The sequence below is a fragment of the Maniola hyperantus genome, chromosome 12 (genome assembly GCF_902806685.2).
Source record: "Maniola hyperantus chromosome 12, iAphHyp1.2, whole genome shotgun sequence".
NCBI classification, from domain to species: Eukaryota; Metazoa; Arthropoda; class Insecta; order Lepidoptera; family Nymphalidae; genus Maniola; species Maniola hyperantus.
Window position 1 is genome coordinate 9,010,885 of NC_048547.1, and position 21,565 is coordinate 9,032,449.

The window sequence follows — 21,565 nt, forward strand, 5'->3', positions numbered from 1 at the left end:
CTGGACTCTAGAGACGGGTTTTGGCTACATTTATCTCGGTAAATCAAAGAGTTCCAACTGGATTTAAAAAAAACCTAAATCCACGCCGATGAAGTCGGTAGCATCGTCTAGTCGGATATAAGTGGAACATTACTTGATCCAAGGACCCTAGAACACTTCCTCTCACCTGCTGAGAATCCTAAATGTTATGTTTGCATACTTCCTGATCTTAAAATAAATGTTGACCTTTCTTCGGAATCTTTTATGGAGTTTTTATCTTTACGTCCGTTCTCATACTACATAGTATTATATTTTATATAAAGTCAGCAATATACCTTGTGTAAGTCATGTCATATAAACACCTTGTAAATACTTTTATGGTTTATCTAGCTGTCCGCCCCGGCTTCGCTTTAATGGGATTTTTGAAAAATGTGAAACATGTAGGTACCTACGTCTTTATTTTTGTACGAAAGACCTAATACCAATTTTTCATAGAATTGAAAAATTATGGTCTCTCATACAAATTTTCATCCCCTGTTTGATTCTTTTGGAAGTGAAATTTCTAAAAATCCTGAAACACGTATTTCTTCATTTGTAACTATAAGCTCAAATGCCAATTTTCTAGATAATTTAATAACTTGGTAATTGGTTGCAAGTTTGCTGACGAAGTAAACTCTAGTATTTCCGCTATCAATAATAATTATTAGTCTTCTAAACTAAAATAATACAGGATTCTTTGAATATTTCTACGCTTGCGGTTCAAGTAATATTTGGTATTTACCTTCCAAAGACCACTAATTGTGCAAACTATTTCTGTTATTGTTATTTATGTATCTTAGACCATAAACATTGGCTTTTGCAATCTACAATAGCTTTTTGCGGTAACTCTTCGTCGCCATTTATCTAATCGATGGATCATCATTATCATCATCGCGTGTCTCTTCGAAAAGAAGTTTGGCGGTCATCATCCGAAAAGCTTCTCTTTGTAAAACCGCCTCTTCTAACTTCGGATAGCTAAGCCCTGTCCTGTCCTTATAGGTAATAATTAATAATCGATGGATGATGGAATTGAACTAAATTAATAAATTAATCCAGAGAATTTGCGTCAATGCTTGAACAATATACGAGATGAATAATTGTTATTGCTACTTCGAAAATTAGAACTTTACTAACTATAACTTCGATATCTGACACGTGTAGGTACTATGTTCAGACTCATAAGTTAACTAACGATAACTTTCATTAAAACACAAGTTAAATAACCATTCACAAAAAGTAACTACGTAACTTAGCAAAGCAGTTCCGAAAGTAGTAGGTACTATAATATAGTCGATGATGGCAACAAATTGGCCGTGTGGTATGCCTAAAGGTGCTCCAGTGTCGTGTGTCCTGCCTAATTGATTTAAACACGGCTTTGCTAAATGCTTATCGAGGGCTTTCACGGTGCGAGGTCGAGCCCCCATAACATAGCAATGAGGTAACGGGAGAGGTGCGTGTTCAGTTGCCACCCGCCGGCGCGGTGAGCGAGCCGTGGTGCCGGCAGCCGAGGACAGGCGACGGCAGTCAAATAGCCACCGCATTCGGCGCGGGCGGTATGAAACCTGCCGGCTGACCGGCAGTCTGCGCCAAATCGCGTCGGGCGCCCCACGTTGGCGCCTTTCCGCCCAAGCGAGCTCTGTGTCAGTGTCTGTGCCCGCCTATCGATGCTCTTCGCTCCGATCGCCTGCGAGGCGATGAAGTGTAAAGAGGAAAATTGCGAAGTCGGTGTGGTGCTGGAACACAACTCCCTGATCGTACTTTCAGTCAACAAGACCATTGTCTGCCTCTGCGGACGAAACAAAAACAACCCTTTCGAGCGCGGGTAATTCTGTCTCCAATAGAATTATATCAATAATTTACGCTAAGTAGGTATTGAACTTGAATTAAATTTATATATCTCAACTGAACATGTCGAGAAACTTGTTTTCTGTCATACCGACAGAAACCAAGGTTGACATCTACCTGGTCAAGGCAAATTCTTCTGTCCATACATACATACATACATACGTACATACCGCACGTGAATGTTTGCGTTGGACATTTAGCATTTAAAATATTAATTAATTTTATTAGAATTATATTCCAAGTTTGTTTCTAGCTCCGTGACTAGTTATTTTATCCAAAACGCGATTCTATTTAAAATCTGACGATAACCACAGCTGAATGAGTCAATTCTATACGAACAAAAACTTAGTACTAAAGAGTAGCAGGAACTGATCATTGACCGTTAAGAACAGACAAGGTCGCGTCTTTTCGTACAATGCCTTCCAAAAATAAGAAAAGGAGATGAAAAGGAGTCGATACAATATGTTGTACATACCTATTATCAAAAAACCGAGTACGGAGTACCTACCTATAAACTTTTACTTCTTATGATCTTTTACAACCAAATCATCATGGTAGTCAGTCGAATTGTATAAAATATAATCTAAATATTTGAGTCTACGCGACTTCATCCGCGTGGACTACACATATTTCAAACCCTTATTTATAAACCCTTTAAGGGTTGAATTTTCAAAAATCCATAATTGCTAGCTGCATGCCAAATTTCAGGCCGATCCGTCCAGTAGATTGAGCTGTGCGTTGATAGATCAGTCAGTCAGTCAGATATGATTGATTGAAACGCTTTATGATATCAATATTAACAGGATATATCTGGATAGTTTAAACGAATCTCTAGTTGTCTCTATATATTTTAAAGCTACTGCACCTAATTTATAAATATAGCTACTCAATATTTTTAATTACTTAAAACAATAAGTAAAAAAATCACTTGCAAAAACATCATGACGTACACAAAACAAGCAGTTGTATCTGACCTCGCATTGAAATATCACCAGTATCGGGTGAATGGATTTTGTGACCTAAATGGTTATTTTGTGACTTGCAAGATCGTTTTTTGCACACTTTTTAATGCCGAACTGCAGTGTGTGTTGTTTTGACTTGCCTTTACACGAGTTCAAAATGTCTATTAAAATTTAAAAATATGCTCCTGAAAAAAGCATAAGTATTACACAATCAAACTTTGACTTGCAAGTAGCAGCTCGCTCCAGCAATGCGCAGGTATGCAATTACATTACCTTTATACATGGCATAAAATTGAACTTGAATTAGTATCCCGCTAGTAGACTTGCGTGCGCTAAATCTTGAAATATTTAAATGCATGGCAAATATCCTCGAAAAATATAATAGGTATGTAAGTAACAGTAAAAGTTTTCAGGATAATCTCTTTTCTTTTTTGCTGTAAGTAGATAAAACTAATTCAAACAAATTAGTAAGTTCTTACGAAAATTCATTAATGATACAACTTTAATAAAAATAAAATATTATTCTCACATCTTTTTAAGCTTTAAAAATTATGAGGAAAAAACCGTTTACAATTATATTAAAGAAATACAGACATTCGATCAATTCATAATAATAATTACGTAGGTAGTATGTACCTATAAGTATACTCATATTATGCCAATCAAACTTTCACGACCGTATTGATATTATGCAAATACATTTTCTTGGCGTGAGCACAGCTTGAAGCTATAGTTATTTTTGGGTTCCGTACGTCAAAAAAGGAAACCTTATAGAATCACTTCGTTGCAGGTCTATCCGTTTGTCTGTCTGTCAAGAACCTTTTTCTCAGGGACGCATGGCAGTATCAAGTTGAAATTATATCAAATCTACGGTCCTAAGAGCTGAAAAAAAATCAAACTTCTATAAGTCAAGTAGGTACCTACTTATATTTTTACACTTGCAAATAAATCAAAACCTAGGTATATAGTACTTCAGGTTGACCTTTAACCATGATATTTGGCAAGAAGCAAGTTATCACAGAAAGGAAATATGTACCTACCTATTTCTAAAATTGTTCATTTGCATTGATAGATCTGATAAAAAAAATTGCGATTACAAACTTATACTTCAAAGTTGGTCCCATTTTAATTTGGTGAAGATCTGATGAACATCTTCGAAGATAGATACTGGGAACTCCTCAACGGATAAGAGTAAATTGCTCGCGATCAGTGTAATAGCTTAGTAAACAGTAGATTTTTAACCAGTCATAGCATAATTCCATGGGGCCACTAAAAATTGTGAAATAAATTTTTTTTACAAAAAAATAAAAACCGACTTCGTTACACAAACACTAAAAATTGAAAAATAATTTAATTTATTACCGAATATATTATATATACAAGAGTTAATATAGTTTCATAATAATATTTTTTGGGGTCGGTGCCAATGAGGTGCCATTGTGGAGTCCCATAAAAATATGAATTAGTCTAGACGATTCGCGCAGCTAAAGCTAATTGGCACCGGCACCAAAAAGTATTATTATGAAACTATATTAACTCTTGTATATATAATATATTCGGTAATAAATTAAATTATTTTTCAATTTTTAGTGTTTGTGTAACGAAGTCGGTTTTTATTTTTTTGTAAAAATTTTTTTAGACTTAATCCTCGGTCCGTGACTCCGACTCACCCTACTTGGCCAGTTTTTTGTGATATGTAATTATGGTTCACACATACACGGCAGGTGGTTATAACTACAGGTGTGTGATCTTGATGGCTTTTCTTCAGCCGTTTATTATAACCGCTGCCGACGCGTTCGTAAACACAGGCGCTTCTCTATAAACAAAACCTTCCAGGGAAACACCCGGAGAACAACCGAGGCTACGAGATAAAGGAGGTGAATGTGAACTAGCGAGGAATATTCTAATATAACCATGTTATAAATTAAGATAACCTCAGACACTGATTTGCCTACAGTTAACCTATAGATTTTGACATTGAAAAACTGTGCGTCTTAAGAATAGATCGCGTAGGTACATAATAAATATAGTATTATTGTTGAGGTTTCCAATATTTATACAAGACTAGCTGATAGCTAATCGTTTGCATGGTTTTTAAAATCTCGTGGGAACTCTTTGATTTTCCGGGATAAAAAGTAGCCTATCGCTATGTCACTCTCCAGGTCTTTAAAATTACGTCAATCCGTTGCTCGTTGACGTGATTGAAGGACAAACTACAACAAACTAACAAACAAACACACTTTCGCATTTATAATATGGGTACTGATTTATGGTTAAACAAAAGATCAGTGAACAAACTAAAAGTTAAAACTGGATCAGCCAGTAAGTATACAATGTGGCTAATTCCGTTGTACACAATCTCTAAACTAAACTAAAATGATACGTCTAAATCTATAGCTATCCCTTTCATAATGTTGCTTGCAGAAAAGGATAGACTAAATTTAGACCTGTTAATTTAGTTTAGGTTTAGAAATTGTGTACAAGAGAATTGGCCCCATTATGACATTAAAAAACTGTGCGTCTTAATAATGAAACAAGTACTAATCAGTACCCAGTGGCGTTCAGGTCATAGAGGCATGAAAGCATTGCTTACCCCAGTTGTAATAGCTCAATGCATATTTTTCATTATAATTTGCCAGTAAACAGGTTCTACCACACTGATGCCTACCCTGGCGTCAAACCCTGTGCACGCGACTGTCAGTACCCATATTATAAATGTGAAAGTGTGTTTGTTTGTTGGTTTGTTGGTTTGTCCTTTAATCACGTCGTAACGGAGCAACGGAGCGACATGATTTTTTTGCATGAGAGTGACATAGGCTACTTTTATCCCGGGAAATCAATGAGTTCCCACGGGATTTTTGAAAACCTAAATCCACGCGTACGAAGTCGCGGGCATCAGCTAGTTAAATGCCAGCCATAATAAGCCAGTGGGAAAGGCATTCCGAACCAGTGGTAGATGCATCCGACTATTCGTAAGCACTTGTAAAAGTTTATACGAATAAAAAAAAAAGATTTTCATTTCATTTCATTTAAATTATAATTATAGTATTGTTGGTGATGTTTCCTGTATTTATACAGGATTTATTAGTAGTTTATTTATTATTATTAAAAGATCAGTAAACCAACTAAAACAGAATCAGTCAGTAGGTATAGATTATGGCATTGAAAAACTGTGCGTCTTAATAATGAAACAAGTAGGTACCTACCTAAGTAATTAAATTATAATTATAGTATTGTTATTGAGGTTTCCTATATTATTAACACAGGATTTACAAAAAGATCATTGAACCTACAGAAAGAGAGTCAGTCAGTAGGTATAGATTTTGACATTGAAAAACTATATATATGCGTCTTAAAAATAAAACAAGTAATTACTAAATCTTAATTATTACTATCATAATTGTTATTAAAAATTCCTATCTAACTAGATGATGCCCGCGACTTCGTCCGCGTGTATTTAGGTTTTTTAAAAATCCCGTGGAAACTCTTTTATTTGCCGGGATAAAAGTAGTCTATGTCCTTACGCGCGATGTAAGCTAACTTTGTACAAAATTTCATCGAAATCGGTTAAATCATTGGGCCGTGAAAAGCTAGCAGACAGACAGGCAGACAGGCAGACAGACTTCCGCATTTATAATATTAAGTACGGATTATTATATTATATCAGCCAACAAAAAGAGCATTGAACAAACTAAAACTAAATCTAAATCTGTCAGTAGGTAATAATTATTTAAATGGTCTACAACTAAAATTGTACTAACTATACCTACTACTATCTTCTTCGCTCTATCTTCTATCTATATATATATCTAGCTTCGGTCATGGCTACTTTCCATCCTGCATTATACAAAGAAAAAGGGGACTGACTGACTGATCTATCAACGCACAGCTCAAACTACTGGATGGATGAAATTTGGCATGCAGATAGGTTTTATAACGTAGGCATCCGATAAGAAAGGATTTTTGAATATTCAACCCTTATAAGGGAGTGAAATAGGGGTTTGAAATTTGTGTAGTCCACACAGACGAAGTCGCGAGCATAAGCTAGTATTCAAATAAACTTTTACAAGTAGATATCTACCTACTTTTGAATTGTCAAAATGCCATTGCTGATTCAGAAGAACTGGAGAGAAGCTGGTAGCTCTATATCGATACCTACGTAAAATATTAATGCACTTAATTTTTTGTTAGACTAGTAGGTACCTATACCACAGAATACATTATCTAGTACCTGGGTCCAACTTAAGAACCTATACTAAAAGTAATCTTCTTGTAACTGTACTTTGACACAAAGCAATTCGAGGAAAAATGAACTGTTACGTATTAGAAACGGAACGTTATCAACATCCGCCGTTAGTGTATAACGTATATTCAGCAATTTCCATACAGTGGAAGTGGAACTCTCAACTGTTTAAAACACAACTTTATCATCTACAGTTTATGGCTCTAAATTGATTGCTGTTGTGATAAAAACGTTAGATCGATCATTCAAATTATCGAGTAAAATTAAGTTTTATTGAACGGCGATTGATCGTAGTCAATGCATCCAGTACTCTATTTGACTCTTCATACTGAGTAGATTATATTAAAATGTACTTTTATTGACTTCCATTGGTTTCCATTCTAAGGTTTGACGTCAATGGTCACAATAGTTGAATAGTCCCCATAGATTCAACATTCTGATTTCCACAGAGTACCAACAAAGAAAATCTAAAATTATTTTCATATATTATTTAATTGGTTATCGATCGAGTCAGTATTGCTATTGGTGTATTAATATGTTGTATAAGAAATTTTATTGATACTAAATATTTAACTTAAAAAAATAGTAATTTTTTCCAAGCGGTGATAGCTAAGTGATACGTCCGCATTCTTTTCGGGGGGTGGGGGTTCGATCCCGGGTACGCACCACTTAATTTTCGGAGAGCCCCCTCGAAATAAAGCCTTTTATATTTTTTATGCAATATTCGGCTGAGGGCTTTAAATTTAAATTAATCACGTTTAGTAATTCAGAAGTTATAAGGCTCTGACAGACGGACAAGTGCAATTTCACTTAAATAGAATCAGAGCCCTCGCTTCGCTCGGTCAATCACTTGCTTTAACGGTGAAGGAAAACATCGTGAGGAATGCCTGAGAATTCTCCGTGTTCTCTGAGATGTGTGAAGTCTGCCAATTCGCATTGGGTCAGAGTGGTAGATTATGGCCTAAATCCTTCTCACTTTGAGAGGAGACCCGTGCTCAGTAATGGGCCGGTTATGGGTTGTTCAAAATTATGAAAATTTACCATTAAAATATTATTACTAAATACTGATTTTATATTCTGTGAAAAATTCTGTTTTTGTATTTTAATCTATAGTTCATTAGATTAAAAGTCTCGTGGAACGACAGGTGCAAAAAGTTTTCTCATGGAATTCGCACTAATTATTATAATTTTTAATGGACATTGTTTAATATAAAATCACTAGACCTTGTAGTTAAAATTTAGGCAAATCATTCATTTTGTCATATTATTTTTATTTAAATGACTCATTTGGAGACTGAGCTATTCTGAGAAGTCTTAATTTTAATTGGCTTTATTGTAGCACCATTAAACTATTTTTTTAAGTCAGACTCGGTCCTTCTAAAACCATGAGAAGATAAAGTTAAGCATAGGTCTATATAAAGGCACAAAAACCTATTTAACCTAATGAAAAAAATTTAGGGTTTTAGAATTTACAGAATGGCAAGCGTTGTAGGAGTTTTTCTCAGTATGATTTAAGAGTTCCTTTCTCAGAGTTACCTACCTACTATTGTTACATTTTGTTTCGGAAACTTGTAGATAGGTAGGTACGTTCATATTTTGATTATGAAACATGTATGAAACCAGTGCATATTGTACTAAGAAATGTTCAATAATAATATTATTGTTTATGATCACGCTTTTCCTTCAGTTACAAGTATAGTAATTCACTTAAAGTCACAAACACACATTCGCGAGTAGGTACATTTTATTTTATTAAATTAGACAATTATATCATTATCTTTATTTAACAATACAATATTACAATTGACGCAAAATCATTAGGTTTCTTTTACCGACATTGACGATATCCTCTAGACGGCTCTCAAGGGTAACAGCTTATAATGGCTAAACTACCTGTGTTTTTTCCCACATTCGAGTCAAAGCCCCGAAGGTTTAATGTTAGGAACGGACTAAGGGCAATGCACCTTCCCGGTCTCCCTTACCCTGTAGCCCTACTTTTCCTTTTTAAGTTGAAGTTTTAAATATCAACCACCTCTTATACTCATGTTGTACACGTGTTTGATAGAAAGAGATGCAGTATTTGTAACTATTGCGCTTACTTTATCCATAGACCCAGCTGTGCGTTAAATGTATACGCGACTCTGTATTTGTATTTTATGGACTTTGAACTCGGTTGATGGTGAAATGTCTCCCTCAGATTTATTACTATCAGCGGAATCAATACGGGCTCCGTTATCAACTGCTAAGTGCCAGTGTGGGGGGCGTGTTCAGTGTTACATAATGACTAGTTTCTAGGAAGCTCTTATCTTTTACGATGATATGTATTATAGTCTAATCTTTTGATCTATAAGCAATAAGTATTATTTGACGAATATGATACACTTCCTACAAGCGAGATAATATAATATACCTAATATTAATAACTATAATTTTAGTCTTTAATTAAGTATTATATAAGTTACAGATTCAACGCAAGAAAACAAAACAGATGCTGTTGTTCCAAATTCACTCACAGTCGTCACAAAACTGGATTGCGAAATCTGGGTATTAATTTAAAAGAAAAGATTTGATTTATTACGGCTTGGGCATCAGGGATAAACCAACGCAACGGTTAGCCCACAAGGTGCGTCATTACCATGACGATAATCTGAGAGCGACTATGGTATCGCAATCACCGTAGTTTTTCATGGAAAACGGCCACATCGTCGAGCCCCCTCTCCCCCCGCCCCCCGCCCCGCACTGGCGCCGCGTCAGATGCGACCATATAAAAGCCATTCGCTCCCCTCCACTTCAACTCAGACGCATGGAGTACTCCGTAGAGGTCGTTTGGCACGAGCGAGCGCTTTGCTAGGCACCTGCCGGCCAAATCTTCACGATAACATTCTAGTCACCGAGCAGCTGAAGCTCGCTTACGCGGTCTACCGCGCGTTCCTACGAGCAGTGATATAGTGCAATAGCTCTACTTACAAAATAATTGTGATAATTTATTTAAATTAGTTCTTAGTTACACGCGTCGATTAGACCGCAATACGGCTGTGAGTGAAATTGTGAATTGGATATGTTGTGACTGCCAGACTGGAACTTCTTACCTGTGATCCAACCCAGTGTGTTCAGTTGTTCTTGCGTTGAAACACCCTTCACAACCATGGTTGGAAACAATGGAACTATGATGGCGATTCGTATCGTCCACAGCAAGCTGCGCAAGCGCGAGGAGCACTCGGCTTCGGTGCATCCAGCCGAAGCAGTGCTCCAGGCCGCCCCGCAACCACCGTCCGAGCCTCTTGCCTTTCGTCAGCAGCCCCTGTGGCAGTTCCCACCGCCGCTGCCTCCGCCTTACGTCTATTCTCACGATCAGGTTGGTACCTTTATAATCAACATCATTCCTAAACCTAATAATGATAGTTCATATAGGTCAATTGATCACACGAGATAGGACAAACATTATATTGAAGTAATTACGAACGATGACAATAAAAACGATTGCAAACATGATACAGCTGATAGTCTTGACCTGAATACCATTCTCAAAACATGTGCAATATGTTATAGCTTGCCAGTTGCCACAACTCTGTGCCATGCAAGCCACTTTTATTACTGGGACAGCATAGGTTGATACTTTTATAAGCTGTACTAAGAAAGTTAAATACAATGTAAAGAAATGTGACGCTCAAAGTGCGTCCCCACTCCCATGTCCCCGCCACCGGCCACACCAGAAACCAGAGAGAGAGTTGGCGCTAGTGACGATATCTAAATGCAAAATTAATTTAAATGTCGGGACACGCTTACCGACTAGAAAGCTGTGCAAGGCGAACATGTTGTAACCGTTCGACCTTCTTTTTAAACGAACAAAGGAGGCTAATGCAGTGTTCAGCTCTTAAAATTGCAGTCTCGTAAATGTTTCAACCTTAATATCACGGTCTAGTTATTGCTTCCCGAGGTTTGCGTATAAAATTGATTAAACGTACCTACTAACCTATGTTGATTTTAGTAGGTAGGCATGTTTGGCCACCCATATCGTGACGGTATCAGGAAGTACAGAATGCTAATATGTCTTTGAATTCAAGGCTTGTCTTATATTTGTAGACTCGGCGTTCAATTTGCAATATTAGCTTCCTACATAGGAAAGTAGCTAACTGTTGTTACTTGCCTCAACTTCTTTATTTCCAAACCTACAGAATGATAATTTTAAACAAACGATAAGATTAATATAATGCTAAGCAGGTACGTTAAGAGAAACGACAGTTGCAAAGGTTCCCGCGTCGTCGTTGTTAGTAATAATATTTAACGTTCGACGGACGACCTTCTTTCAACGTTTGGATAGCAACTGAGGCTTAAAATAACTTAAGAGCATTGTGTAACTGGAAGCCAGTTATGAAGGAAGCAGTGCAAATGCACTGACTACCTGCATTGAGGACAATAACGGAAAATCTGTTACGGGCTTTGGGTCAGTAGGTACCTATTATGAATGAATGGAGTTTCCAATGAGTGTAGCCACAAATAAAACAAGACGTTATGTGGCATGGTTTACTTTTCCCTTATAAGTTCGTAAAATTTTCGTTTCAGTAATTATGTAAGTAAACTAAGTCTCATTTTTCTTTGGTTACAGGACAATATACTGCAGCCCCTTGGTAATGAGCGTGCGAGTTTTCGCAGTTTACGAAAGAACATTGGCGGTCGATGGAAGCGACTCGTCAATAAGAAGCCCGAGCAAGAAGTGTACACAATCCCGCCTGAGCTCAAGCCTCAACTCAAGCAAATATATGTGTACTAAAGCACTTCCTATTTATGAAGAGGATCGCAAAGAAGCAGGAATCTTCAATGCTAGTTTAATAAGATAGACTTCAACCAATAGCTCCACGGTTGTAATTTAAAAATCATATCTTACTGTTAAAACCATATCTGTATTCGAATATCAAAACATCTATGCACAGGCTTTATGCCCATCTTTCAACATATCTTTTCGACCAATTAACTTTTATGACCAATATTTAAACTTTCATTCAACACTTTGTGATTTAAGCCTAGATGTATTAATAAGTATTAGAACACTGAAGATTGAGTGTTGTTCCGTTATTGATATTTGAATGTTGAATCATGAGTGATAGTCAAATGAATTAGTATAATGTTTAATTTAAAGTTACGAGTGGAATTAGGAAAATGCGGTCGCGCATGCTAGTGACGAAAATCCAATAATTATGATAAAAGCTGATGCCTTGTATGTAATTTTAACTGATTAGGGCATTTTGTAGTTCATTAACTTATTCTAGACGATGATCGTATCTTTAGATGTAGGTACATCGATCAAATAGTATCATGAAGCTATACTTATGTAAGCTAACCTATCAACTTATGGAAATGAATGTGGACCTCATTGTTGGATGCAGTATTTTTATATGAAGCATTTGATTTGCGAGTGAGACTGATATATTGTTCAAATTATTATGTAACGTAACACCTAAAAATATATTAACTGATATCGTTCAATGTATCCCTTCTTGTAATTTTTCTTTGAGAATTATTAATGACCTAGTTATAAAGTTACGTTACTTGCATGCTTTGGTAGTATAATTTCAGGTTTTCGCCAGGTCTTTACCTACTGTGATATAAAATGATAAATAAATAATGATTGATAATAAAATGTTGAGCTTCAAATTCACTTTGACCTGTCAATTTAATCAGTAGGATGGACCGACGGTCGAAAATTGTGATAGCTCATATTGAGCCAGATATTCTGATGAATTAAGTTCGTAGATGTAGGTACAATAAATTCAGCCATGGTAATATATTTTTCGCTAAAAATCTATCTGTTGCAAAGGATACAATGTTATAATATAAAGTGTAATTTAACAGTGTGCAGTTACTTTGATCTATCATTGACATAGAGAAAAATAAATTCCATCATGATGTTAATATTTTGTTTTCTTTACATAATACATTCCGATTTGGCCTACTTAAATGTCCTAATAATCTGGCAGATTGACCATTACGAATAGTTTTAGGGATGATTTATGCAAACACGTTGCGGGCGCGGGCCGTGCCACGTGTTGGCATAAATCATCCTTTAAATGACGATATAGGTCATGACCTACATATTTTACCTTAACTAGAAAGTAGCAACAAACCCTATAAAAAGATAAAGAAAATCTGGTACCTAATAATATTATAATATTATAGAAGACCATAATATTATTAGTAATACCAAATAGTAAAACTAAAGGAAGTACTGACATACAGGTAGTCCTTACGTACTTACCTAAAAAACAGGGCCAATACACTTAAAATATGATCCTAGAGATAGAACGTTCAGCAATCAAAGCGATGTAATTTTTGTATTCAGTATTTCTTCCTAAATATTGAACCGATATTGTCGCTTTGACGTCATGGTCATTGCCGTGATGCTGCTTCCTGTTTAAAAAAATAATATTATTGTTATTAATCGCTTTATCTCTAGCCGTCATAGAGAATAGAGATAGTACCTATCCAAGCTAGCCGTAGTCTCTAGCTTGCGTTAGTGCTGCCACCTATCAAACTTTATTACCGCCATCTAACGTCTGTTTTTTTTGTTTTGTGCTGACATCTAGTGGAAACTCGTCAGACTACGTTAACATTTAGTAGTTAGACTGAGATTTTGGTACTTCCATAACACGACATCGTCACATAGATATCCAATAGATGGCAGGATACATAAACATTTACAACAAACATTATTGATAATGGAACATCTTGATGATCTACTGTAGGTACACGTCCAGCATGCAGTCCCTTTTGTGAGTCCCTTAGAAAGAATGACACTTTTTTGGATCAAAAATATGAGTATAATCCGGTCAAATTAGCCAGAATAATAGTAGTTTGCATTAATTCCCACAGAGCTAAATATTGTTCGAGACCCTTCAACTTTTAGAATCGCGATATCTCCAGAGCGATGATAAACGTAGGTATACCTAAACAATTTTTTTGGATAATTTTTATGATCTACAATTTTTTTAAACTTACCGTTTACGAAAAATACCCAAAATCAAAAAAAATATTACCTTTACCTTTGACCTCGAATAACTTCTTTAGCAGACATGGTATCGATGGGTTCTTTTGATATTTTATATTTGTAATAATTGTGTAGGTACCCAACCCAAGGTCTCCACCAATAACTAGCTCTGTGGAAATTTTCGTTATTTGTAATTAGGTCTATTTTGATCTAAGCATAGGTACCTACTTGATGCTTAGATTGTGTTTGACATGTTCACTCGAAATCTATATGCGACATGTTGAGATGGCAATCGGTGTATGCGCGGGGGTACGCCCCGCACATCCGCACAGCCCCCGCGCTAACCAGACCGGATGAGCGCGGGTGACGTGCGGGTGTGCGGGGCGTACCCCCGCCTCATACACCGATTGCCATCTTAACCTGTCGCGGACTATAGTTCTATAAGACCGTACTATACCTACAGCACGGAATGTCGCCACGTTCGCACGCAAGAAGTGAAGCGGGCTGGTAATGAGGGGGGCCGCGAACGAAATGAAGCTTATTTGTGCAACAACAAAGGAGCGGGCCACGTTCCTGCCTTGCGGCTATGGTTTGATGGGATTTGGCTTTCATATCGTCTTGGAAACTAGTTATCATTTTTGCAACACAGGTAGGTACATCTATTTAACTGGAAGCAAAGAACTGAGGGTAGAATCCGATGGAAAAGATACTAGGCAGGTCATGGCCCACTCGGGGCAAGCGTCAGCGAAGATGATGGCTATCTATAGTATCTTACCACATTAGTCTCACTTAGACAATTAGAATAATTAGTCTTAGGATTTATAAGGGCCTAGACAAAACTAGAAGCGGTAGAGTTTCAACATTTGACTACAACGTCAATAGGTAGGTATGTAAGTATATCCTATCAACCTACTAATGAAGAAAACCATTATGAAGGGGTCCTTGAATACAATAAAGCTAACTTCTGCACTAACAACACAGAGTTCCTTGCGGCTAGGGTTTGTTGATTGTATTTTTTACCCCCGTAGAAATATCTAGCTTTATCCGTTGCCCTACATTTCTTATCTTTATTTTATTGCTGACTATTACACTGTTTTCCTAAGAAAGTTCATTAATCAAAATGGTAGTTGTCTTTTGTTCTTCATGTAGCTGAAGTGGTTACAATGTTAATAGAAATAGGTACATCGATGCTAGAAATAGGTACAATTAATAAGGGGGCTTTCAAATGGCCTCGAATTTGGTGGTAAGACAGGGCACATAGGTACTCGTAGTTCGAAAAACTTATGGACCTATGTTTATTGGTTTGTTGGTTTGTGCTTCAATCACGTCACAACGGAGCGACGGATCGACGTGATTTTTTGCATGGGTATAGTTTAAGACCTGGAGAGTGACATAGACTACTTTACATCCTAGAAAATCAAAGATTTCCCACAGGATTTTTAAAATCTAAACCCACGCGGACGAAGTCGCGGGCATCAGCTAGCAGAGAAATTACGGTACAGTTGAACCCAACTTTTCAACTCAGAATCATCCTTAAAAATAACAAGAAGTATCATTTTGATATGATAGATATCTAGGTACCTACCTAAGTATTCTTTGTGTTTTGCAAATTGATATTTATAAGGTCCTTCGGTACTTGAATAACGACTCTCAAACATAATTAAGCTTATTTGTGACAAAAGGGCCCGGCACGTTTCCGCCTTGCGGCAGTCGTTTGTTGGATTTGTCAATAAATAATACCTACTAGCCCTTGGATCAATAATGATTAAACTGGACGGATATAGTTTTGTTCTCGTACAAACTGTGTGTTACTGACTACTAGTCAGTGACTAGTCGGTCAAAACATTGCACTTTAGTGTAGTCAGCAACAAAGCTAGGTATGCAACTGTCCATAGTCGCTTGTACTGGTGGGTGCAAACCTAACTTTGTTGCTGACCCTACCTAGCATTTAAGTAGGTAAAATATTGATAAATCTCTAGAAATCTGAAAAAAATCTCTCTGTCTGTCTCGGTATGGCTAGAAATTTAGTAAAAATGTGAAAATGCTTATACTCATATTATAAATGCGAAAGTGTGTTTGTTTGTTGGTTTATTGGTTTGTCCTTCTATCGCGTCGTGACGGAGCAACAGATCGATGTAATTTTTTGCATGGGTATAGTCAAAGACCTGGACAGTGACATAGCCTACTTTTTATCCCGGAAAACTAAAGAGTTCCCACGGGATTGGTAAAAACCTAAATCCACGCCGACGAAGTCGCGGGTGTCAGCTAGTAACCAAATAAACCAACAAAATCAATAAACAAAGAAACACACTTTCGCATTTATAATATGAGTATAAGTATTTTACGAGGAAGGCGATGATCATTGCAACACAGTTTAAATTTATGGTAATATGACGTATACTTCTGCAGGATCATCGCTCTCTTTCGTTACTGTGAGCACTGAGCATACATTTTTGGTAGTAATAAAAAGTGTATTTATTTAATTTTATTTCAAAGATAGATTTCGGCCTAGCTGTGATATTATCCTGCGTTAACTCCATAGATAACAGAAGTGGTTAGCTCGGAATAAGTAGATAGAGCAGTTGTAACATATTGTGTGCCCACAAATGTAAATGTAAATGCTGTGATAGCCTAGTGGTTAGGACGTCCGCCTTGTAATCGAAGGTCGGGGGTTCGATCCCGGGCACGCACCTCTAAACTTTTCGGAGTTATGTGCGTTTTAATTAATTAAAAACGGTGAAGGAAAATATCGTGAGGAAACCTGCATGCCTGAGAGTTCTCCATAATGTTCTCAAAGGTGTGTGAAGTCTACCAATCCGCACATGGCCAGCGTGGTAGACTATGGCCAAAACCCTTCTCACTCTGAGTGGAGACCCGTTCTCTGTAGTGAGCCGGTGATGGGATGATCATGATGATGATGATGTATGCCCACATGCCTACAGGTAATCGATTTTTGTGCAGCTTCGTGCTTTATTACACTTGACAGTACTACTTTGCCGGTAGAGTAAATTGGTTTGCCGGTAGAGTTGTTAGGTGTAGTCCGATCTTAAGCCAGTGAATCATAAAATAATTTTCTCACAGCTTCCCTCCAAAATAAATGATAGCAAAATATTAACAGAAACCTACCTAGAGGTGTAGAAACAGGTACCTACCTATAGTGTGTCATTCGTAGGTATTGCTTGTATTTCTTGTACAATGGTACGGAACCCTTCGTGTGCAAGTCTGACTCGCACTTGAATAGTTTTTTTTTAATTTTAGATAACTTAATGGAAAAGGTATACTTTCAACTGTGTTGCATTTTGAAGTAACTCAAAATCCTATTAGGTTAACGTAATAAAGTTGGTCGAACTAAACAAAAACTTGATTTAATGTTATGACATTTTTGTTGGACCATCGAGCGAACTAACGGCCGTTTTATGGTAACCATCGCATAGAGAAAGTGGATCGGGGAAATATGGATATTGCATTCAATGTGCCATGAAATGACAACATCAGTGGGCATAATTGTGATTGAAATTGTTTCAATGGTATGACATGATCATGAATTTAAGCAATGGCTTTTACAGGGAGCTAATTTGGCACTATGTAGTCTTTTAGATAAGCTCTTCATTGCGTTAGTGTTAAAAATAAGCTGAATAAAGTGGTGATCATCACCATACTCGTAATTATTATCATTTCATCTGGTTGTCCACTCCTTGATGTCTATCTATCTATTATTGATATAATTTGATACCTATTGCTAGTTCCGAAGTTCCATTGTGAAGGCAAGCATTGCTTACCTAACTCAACGGAACATTATAATAATCTTTGCTCACTAAGCAAATATATTATACAACTCCAGATAGACAAAGCTCATAGAATTGTGTTTTAAGAAGTGAAGACAAATTCGTATGCTTGTGTGTGCTACACATACACGTAGTAACACAGACTATCTTCTTCTTCTTCTTCCTTACCTTATCACGCGCTCCGTAGTAACACAGACTATCTTGGTACATAGAAAATGGTGGCCCATCATCAGGGTTGATCATCATCATCATCAACTAATAGACGTCTACTGCTAGACTCTTGTGGGGACTTCCACACGCCATGGTCTTGGAATCCAGAGGCCGATTTTAGCCAAATTTGGTGTAGAGATGGTTTGCATAACTATGGGTGTGCAGTCTGTGCAAACTACCTCGACACCAGAGATACACCGTCAAGTTTACGGGACGCCGCTTCAAGTCCGTTTCAAACTTGACAGTATACCAGTCAATGCCTTGTGTCTGTGCTGGTTGATTACACGCACTGTGGTGAGGATAATAGGCCAATTTAATTTAACAGCAGAATATCTCTCTTAATTGGTTTGCCCTCGTATATTTTTTGTTGTCACTAATAGTTTGATAAAATTCACTTAAAATATTATTACCCTTTATAAATTATTATATTATAATGGCCCTTAATTTCGTCTTTGTGGATTAAGATTTTTTAATTCCATGAATCCAGAATAAAAAGTAGCCTATAATCCTCCAGCATTCAAGCTATTTCTGTTACAAACACATAATACCCGTGACTAAATTGGCATGGATTTCAGTTTCTTAAAATTTCCGTCCGAACTCTTTGATTTTCCGGGACGAAAGTAACCTAGATCCTTGCTCGGGCTGCGAGCTATCTCCGTACCTTTCGTCAAAATCGGTTCAACATATGGGTCGTGAAAAGCGAGCAGATAGACAAACAGATTAGACACACTTTCGCATTTATACATGTACCTATACTTGTAGGTGAACGTAACAGTAACACGCCGTAAGTTATATTACCTAGGTACACATTAATTAACTAGTTTATATAGGTAGGTACATAGTTATTTCAGTAGAGAACAGTGTCCTTAATAATTACAGTCCTAATTTGTAATTTATAAACGCCGTGGGTCGACGCGCAATTATTTGGGTCTTGACCACACGAGTGAATATAAAAGACGACATCTCCATAGACCCACTAGAACAGACATCGGTAAGAGTGCGTTTTGACTAATGCAGAGACAAACTTAGCCGAGCGCAAACATATTATGTGCTTTGACCAGTCAAACCGTAGAAGATATCTACGTTCCACTCTACAAGACGTGACAAGCATCACTGAGTACAAAATATATACCTACTAGAATTAATTTATTAATTATAAAGACGGGGATATTCGTAGCAGAACAAAATTGACAAACATAGCTTAAAGGATTAAAGCAATGGGCAGACGTGTTCTACAATGGAAATCACGTACTAAGTAGTAAGCGCAGTGTATGACGACCTCCAGGCTCCAGCTCGCTTAATCGACGACCTAAAGAAGGTGGTGGGAAGCGGATGGTAGAGGAATTTGGAGGAGCGATTTTTTAAGCGCGTTCTTGTAAAGGCATGATATGTCCTGCTGTTAATGCATAAAGTCTAATGGATTGGATTGGATTAGAATAGAATAGATATTATGTCGTATTTTTATCGTATTAAAAACTATGTAGCATATGAATCACATTAATTTAATGAATGTGAAAGTTTGTTGCGATATTCGTTTTTTCGCTGGTGCCGGTGCAGTGCCGGCGCCTGTCTAATGTACCTACTTTACCGACTATTGATACCGACAGTAATAAAATGTATACATTTCCGAATTGTATTATAATCCATATCCATACTAATATTATAAATGCGAAAGTGTGTCTGTCTGTCTGTCTGCTAGCTTGTCACGGCCCAACCGTTCAACCGATTTTGATGAAATTTGGTACAGAGATAGCTTGCATCCCGGGGAAGGACATAGGCTTTTTATCCCGGAAAATTAAAGAGTTCCCACGGGATTTTAAAAACCTAAATCCACGCGGACGAAGTCGCGGGCATCATCTAATAATTAATAATGGTATTGCTAAATCACTCCGTATATTCAATTTAGCGTAATATTTTTACTGGTAAGATGAAAAGACACAGTTCACTCTGGTAAAGATATCAAATGGAGAATTCAAGACTTTTGGGTATGATAGGTTGTTTTGTTATAATTGTTATCAAATACCTAACTGACCCTTCCAGAATAAAGTAACATAAGTACTAGATCTCGGTATAAGAATTCGTTGTTAACTATTCTTGTTCAAATGAACAGGGCATTTGAAGGGGTTCAATTGTACGAATTAAATAGGTTTTAGGGAGTAGTCTAGCGTAAATTGGGCGTAACTTTTCCGTCCCATGGGTTCAAACTTGTTGCAGTTCAACCATTAAGTACAATTCAGACTAAGCGCAGCGCGTCGGTACGTAACGGTGCGGATCAGCAAAGTAAAGAAAGATTAGTTTCAGTTGTTATCAAATAAAAAAATCGGTCAAGTGCGAGTCGGACTCGCACAGGGATGGTACCATCGTAAAAGAAATAAAACTTCTTTTTTTTAATTTTCTTGGCGGTAATTTTGAAATGTTTTATTTCTTGTTATAGCGGCAATAAAAATACACATTCTTTGAAAATTTTAGGTCTCTACCTTTACAGACAGACAGAGAGATGAACGGACGGACGGACGCGGAGTCTTACTAATAGGGTCCCGTTGGCAAACCCTAAAAAGACGCTGCACCTCGGCTCCACGTCACTATGCACGTGTGCGTTGCGCTTAAGAAAGGATTTTTGGATTTACAGGATTTTCAGAAAATCTGTCTATGCACCCGTTCAGTGTAAATAAATAGAACGTTGTGTACATCTCCCGCACAGGCAAATACCTACCTACTCAAAATAAATTCAGTTTTTTAACGCATAAAAGTGAGGTGGTAATAATTACAGCTAGATGAAGCTAGTAGATAATATCTACCTACTTTCACGTACTATCCACAGAAAAGCTTATTTTAATACTTAAAGTAATTTTTTCCTTTAATACGCTCAGGGTAGCTTATCTAGGTATTTGTTATTATACTAGAATGCCCGCGCTTAATTGTAACATAAACGTATCTTTTTACGACACAAACAGCTTTATTAGAAAACGAAATCCTTATCTTGACTGGGGTGGATTAGTACAAGGTATGTTTGATAGAAAAACCCTAAATATTTTCGCTAAAACATGATACATTTCAAAACTAATGTTCCTTTTTGAAAGTTGGTTAAAAAAGTAGGCTATGTTACTTACTCCTTGGTTAATCTACTTGTCTGTGAAATTCCCATTAAAATAGGTTCAGACCGTTCGAACAGACAGACAGACAAAAATTTTAAAAACGTGTGATTAAGTTATAGTACCTATAGTACAAATAACCATATGAGCTTAATTTGAGGTAGTTAATTCGAAATTACAGACAGACACTTCAATTTTATTTATTAGTATAGATTGTATATTTTGTATACTATATTTATGAACTCCATATTTTCTCTTCTTTCACCTGACATTCCACTCGATACGATAGCAAAAAAAATATGATTTTTTGATCCATCGGATGCTACATCCAAAAAAGGTCTATGAGACCTTTTTTGGATAGCATCCGATGGATGTAGGTACCTACCTAACATGGATTTGTTCATCAAAATCGACCCTAGGATGAAACA

General features: G+C 36.8%; 1 protein-coding gene across 4 annotated transcripts in view; it reads left to right on the top strand.

Annotated features, from left to right (window-relative positions):
* Positions 1-12,978, top strand: part of LOC117987079 (uncharacterized) — a 216,311-nt gene extending 203,333 nt beyond the window's left edge. For 3 of the 4 annotated variants that reach the window (XM_034974027.2, XM_034974028.2, XM_034974029.2), the window contains 2 exons: positions 10,261-10,423; positions 11,675-12,978. In XM_034974027.2, the coding sequence (XP_034829918.1) occupies positions 10,261-10,423; positions 11,675-11,839 (328 nt within the window). In that variant the 3' untranslated portion in view covers positions 11,840-12,978. Of the gene's footprint in view, positions 1-1,497; positions 1,841-10,260; positions 10,424-11,674 lie in introns of those variants that run through there. The other variant, XM_034974031.2, reaches the window with a different exon arrangement.
* Positions 12,979-21,565: the final 8,587 nt, after the last annotated feature.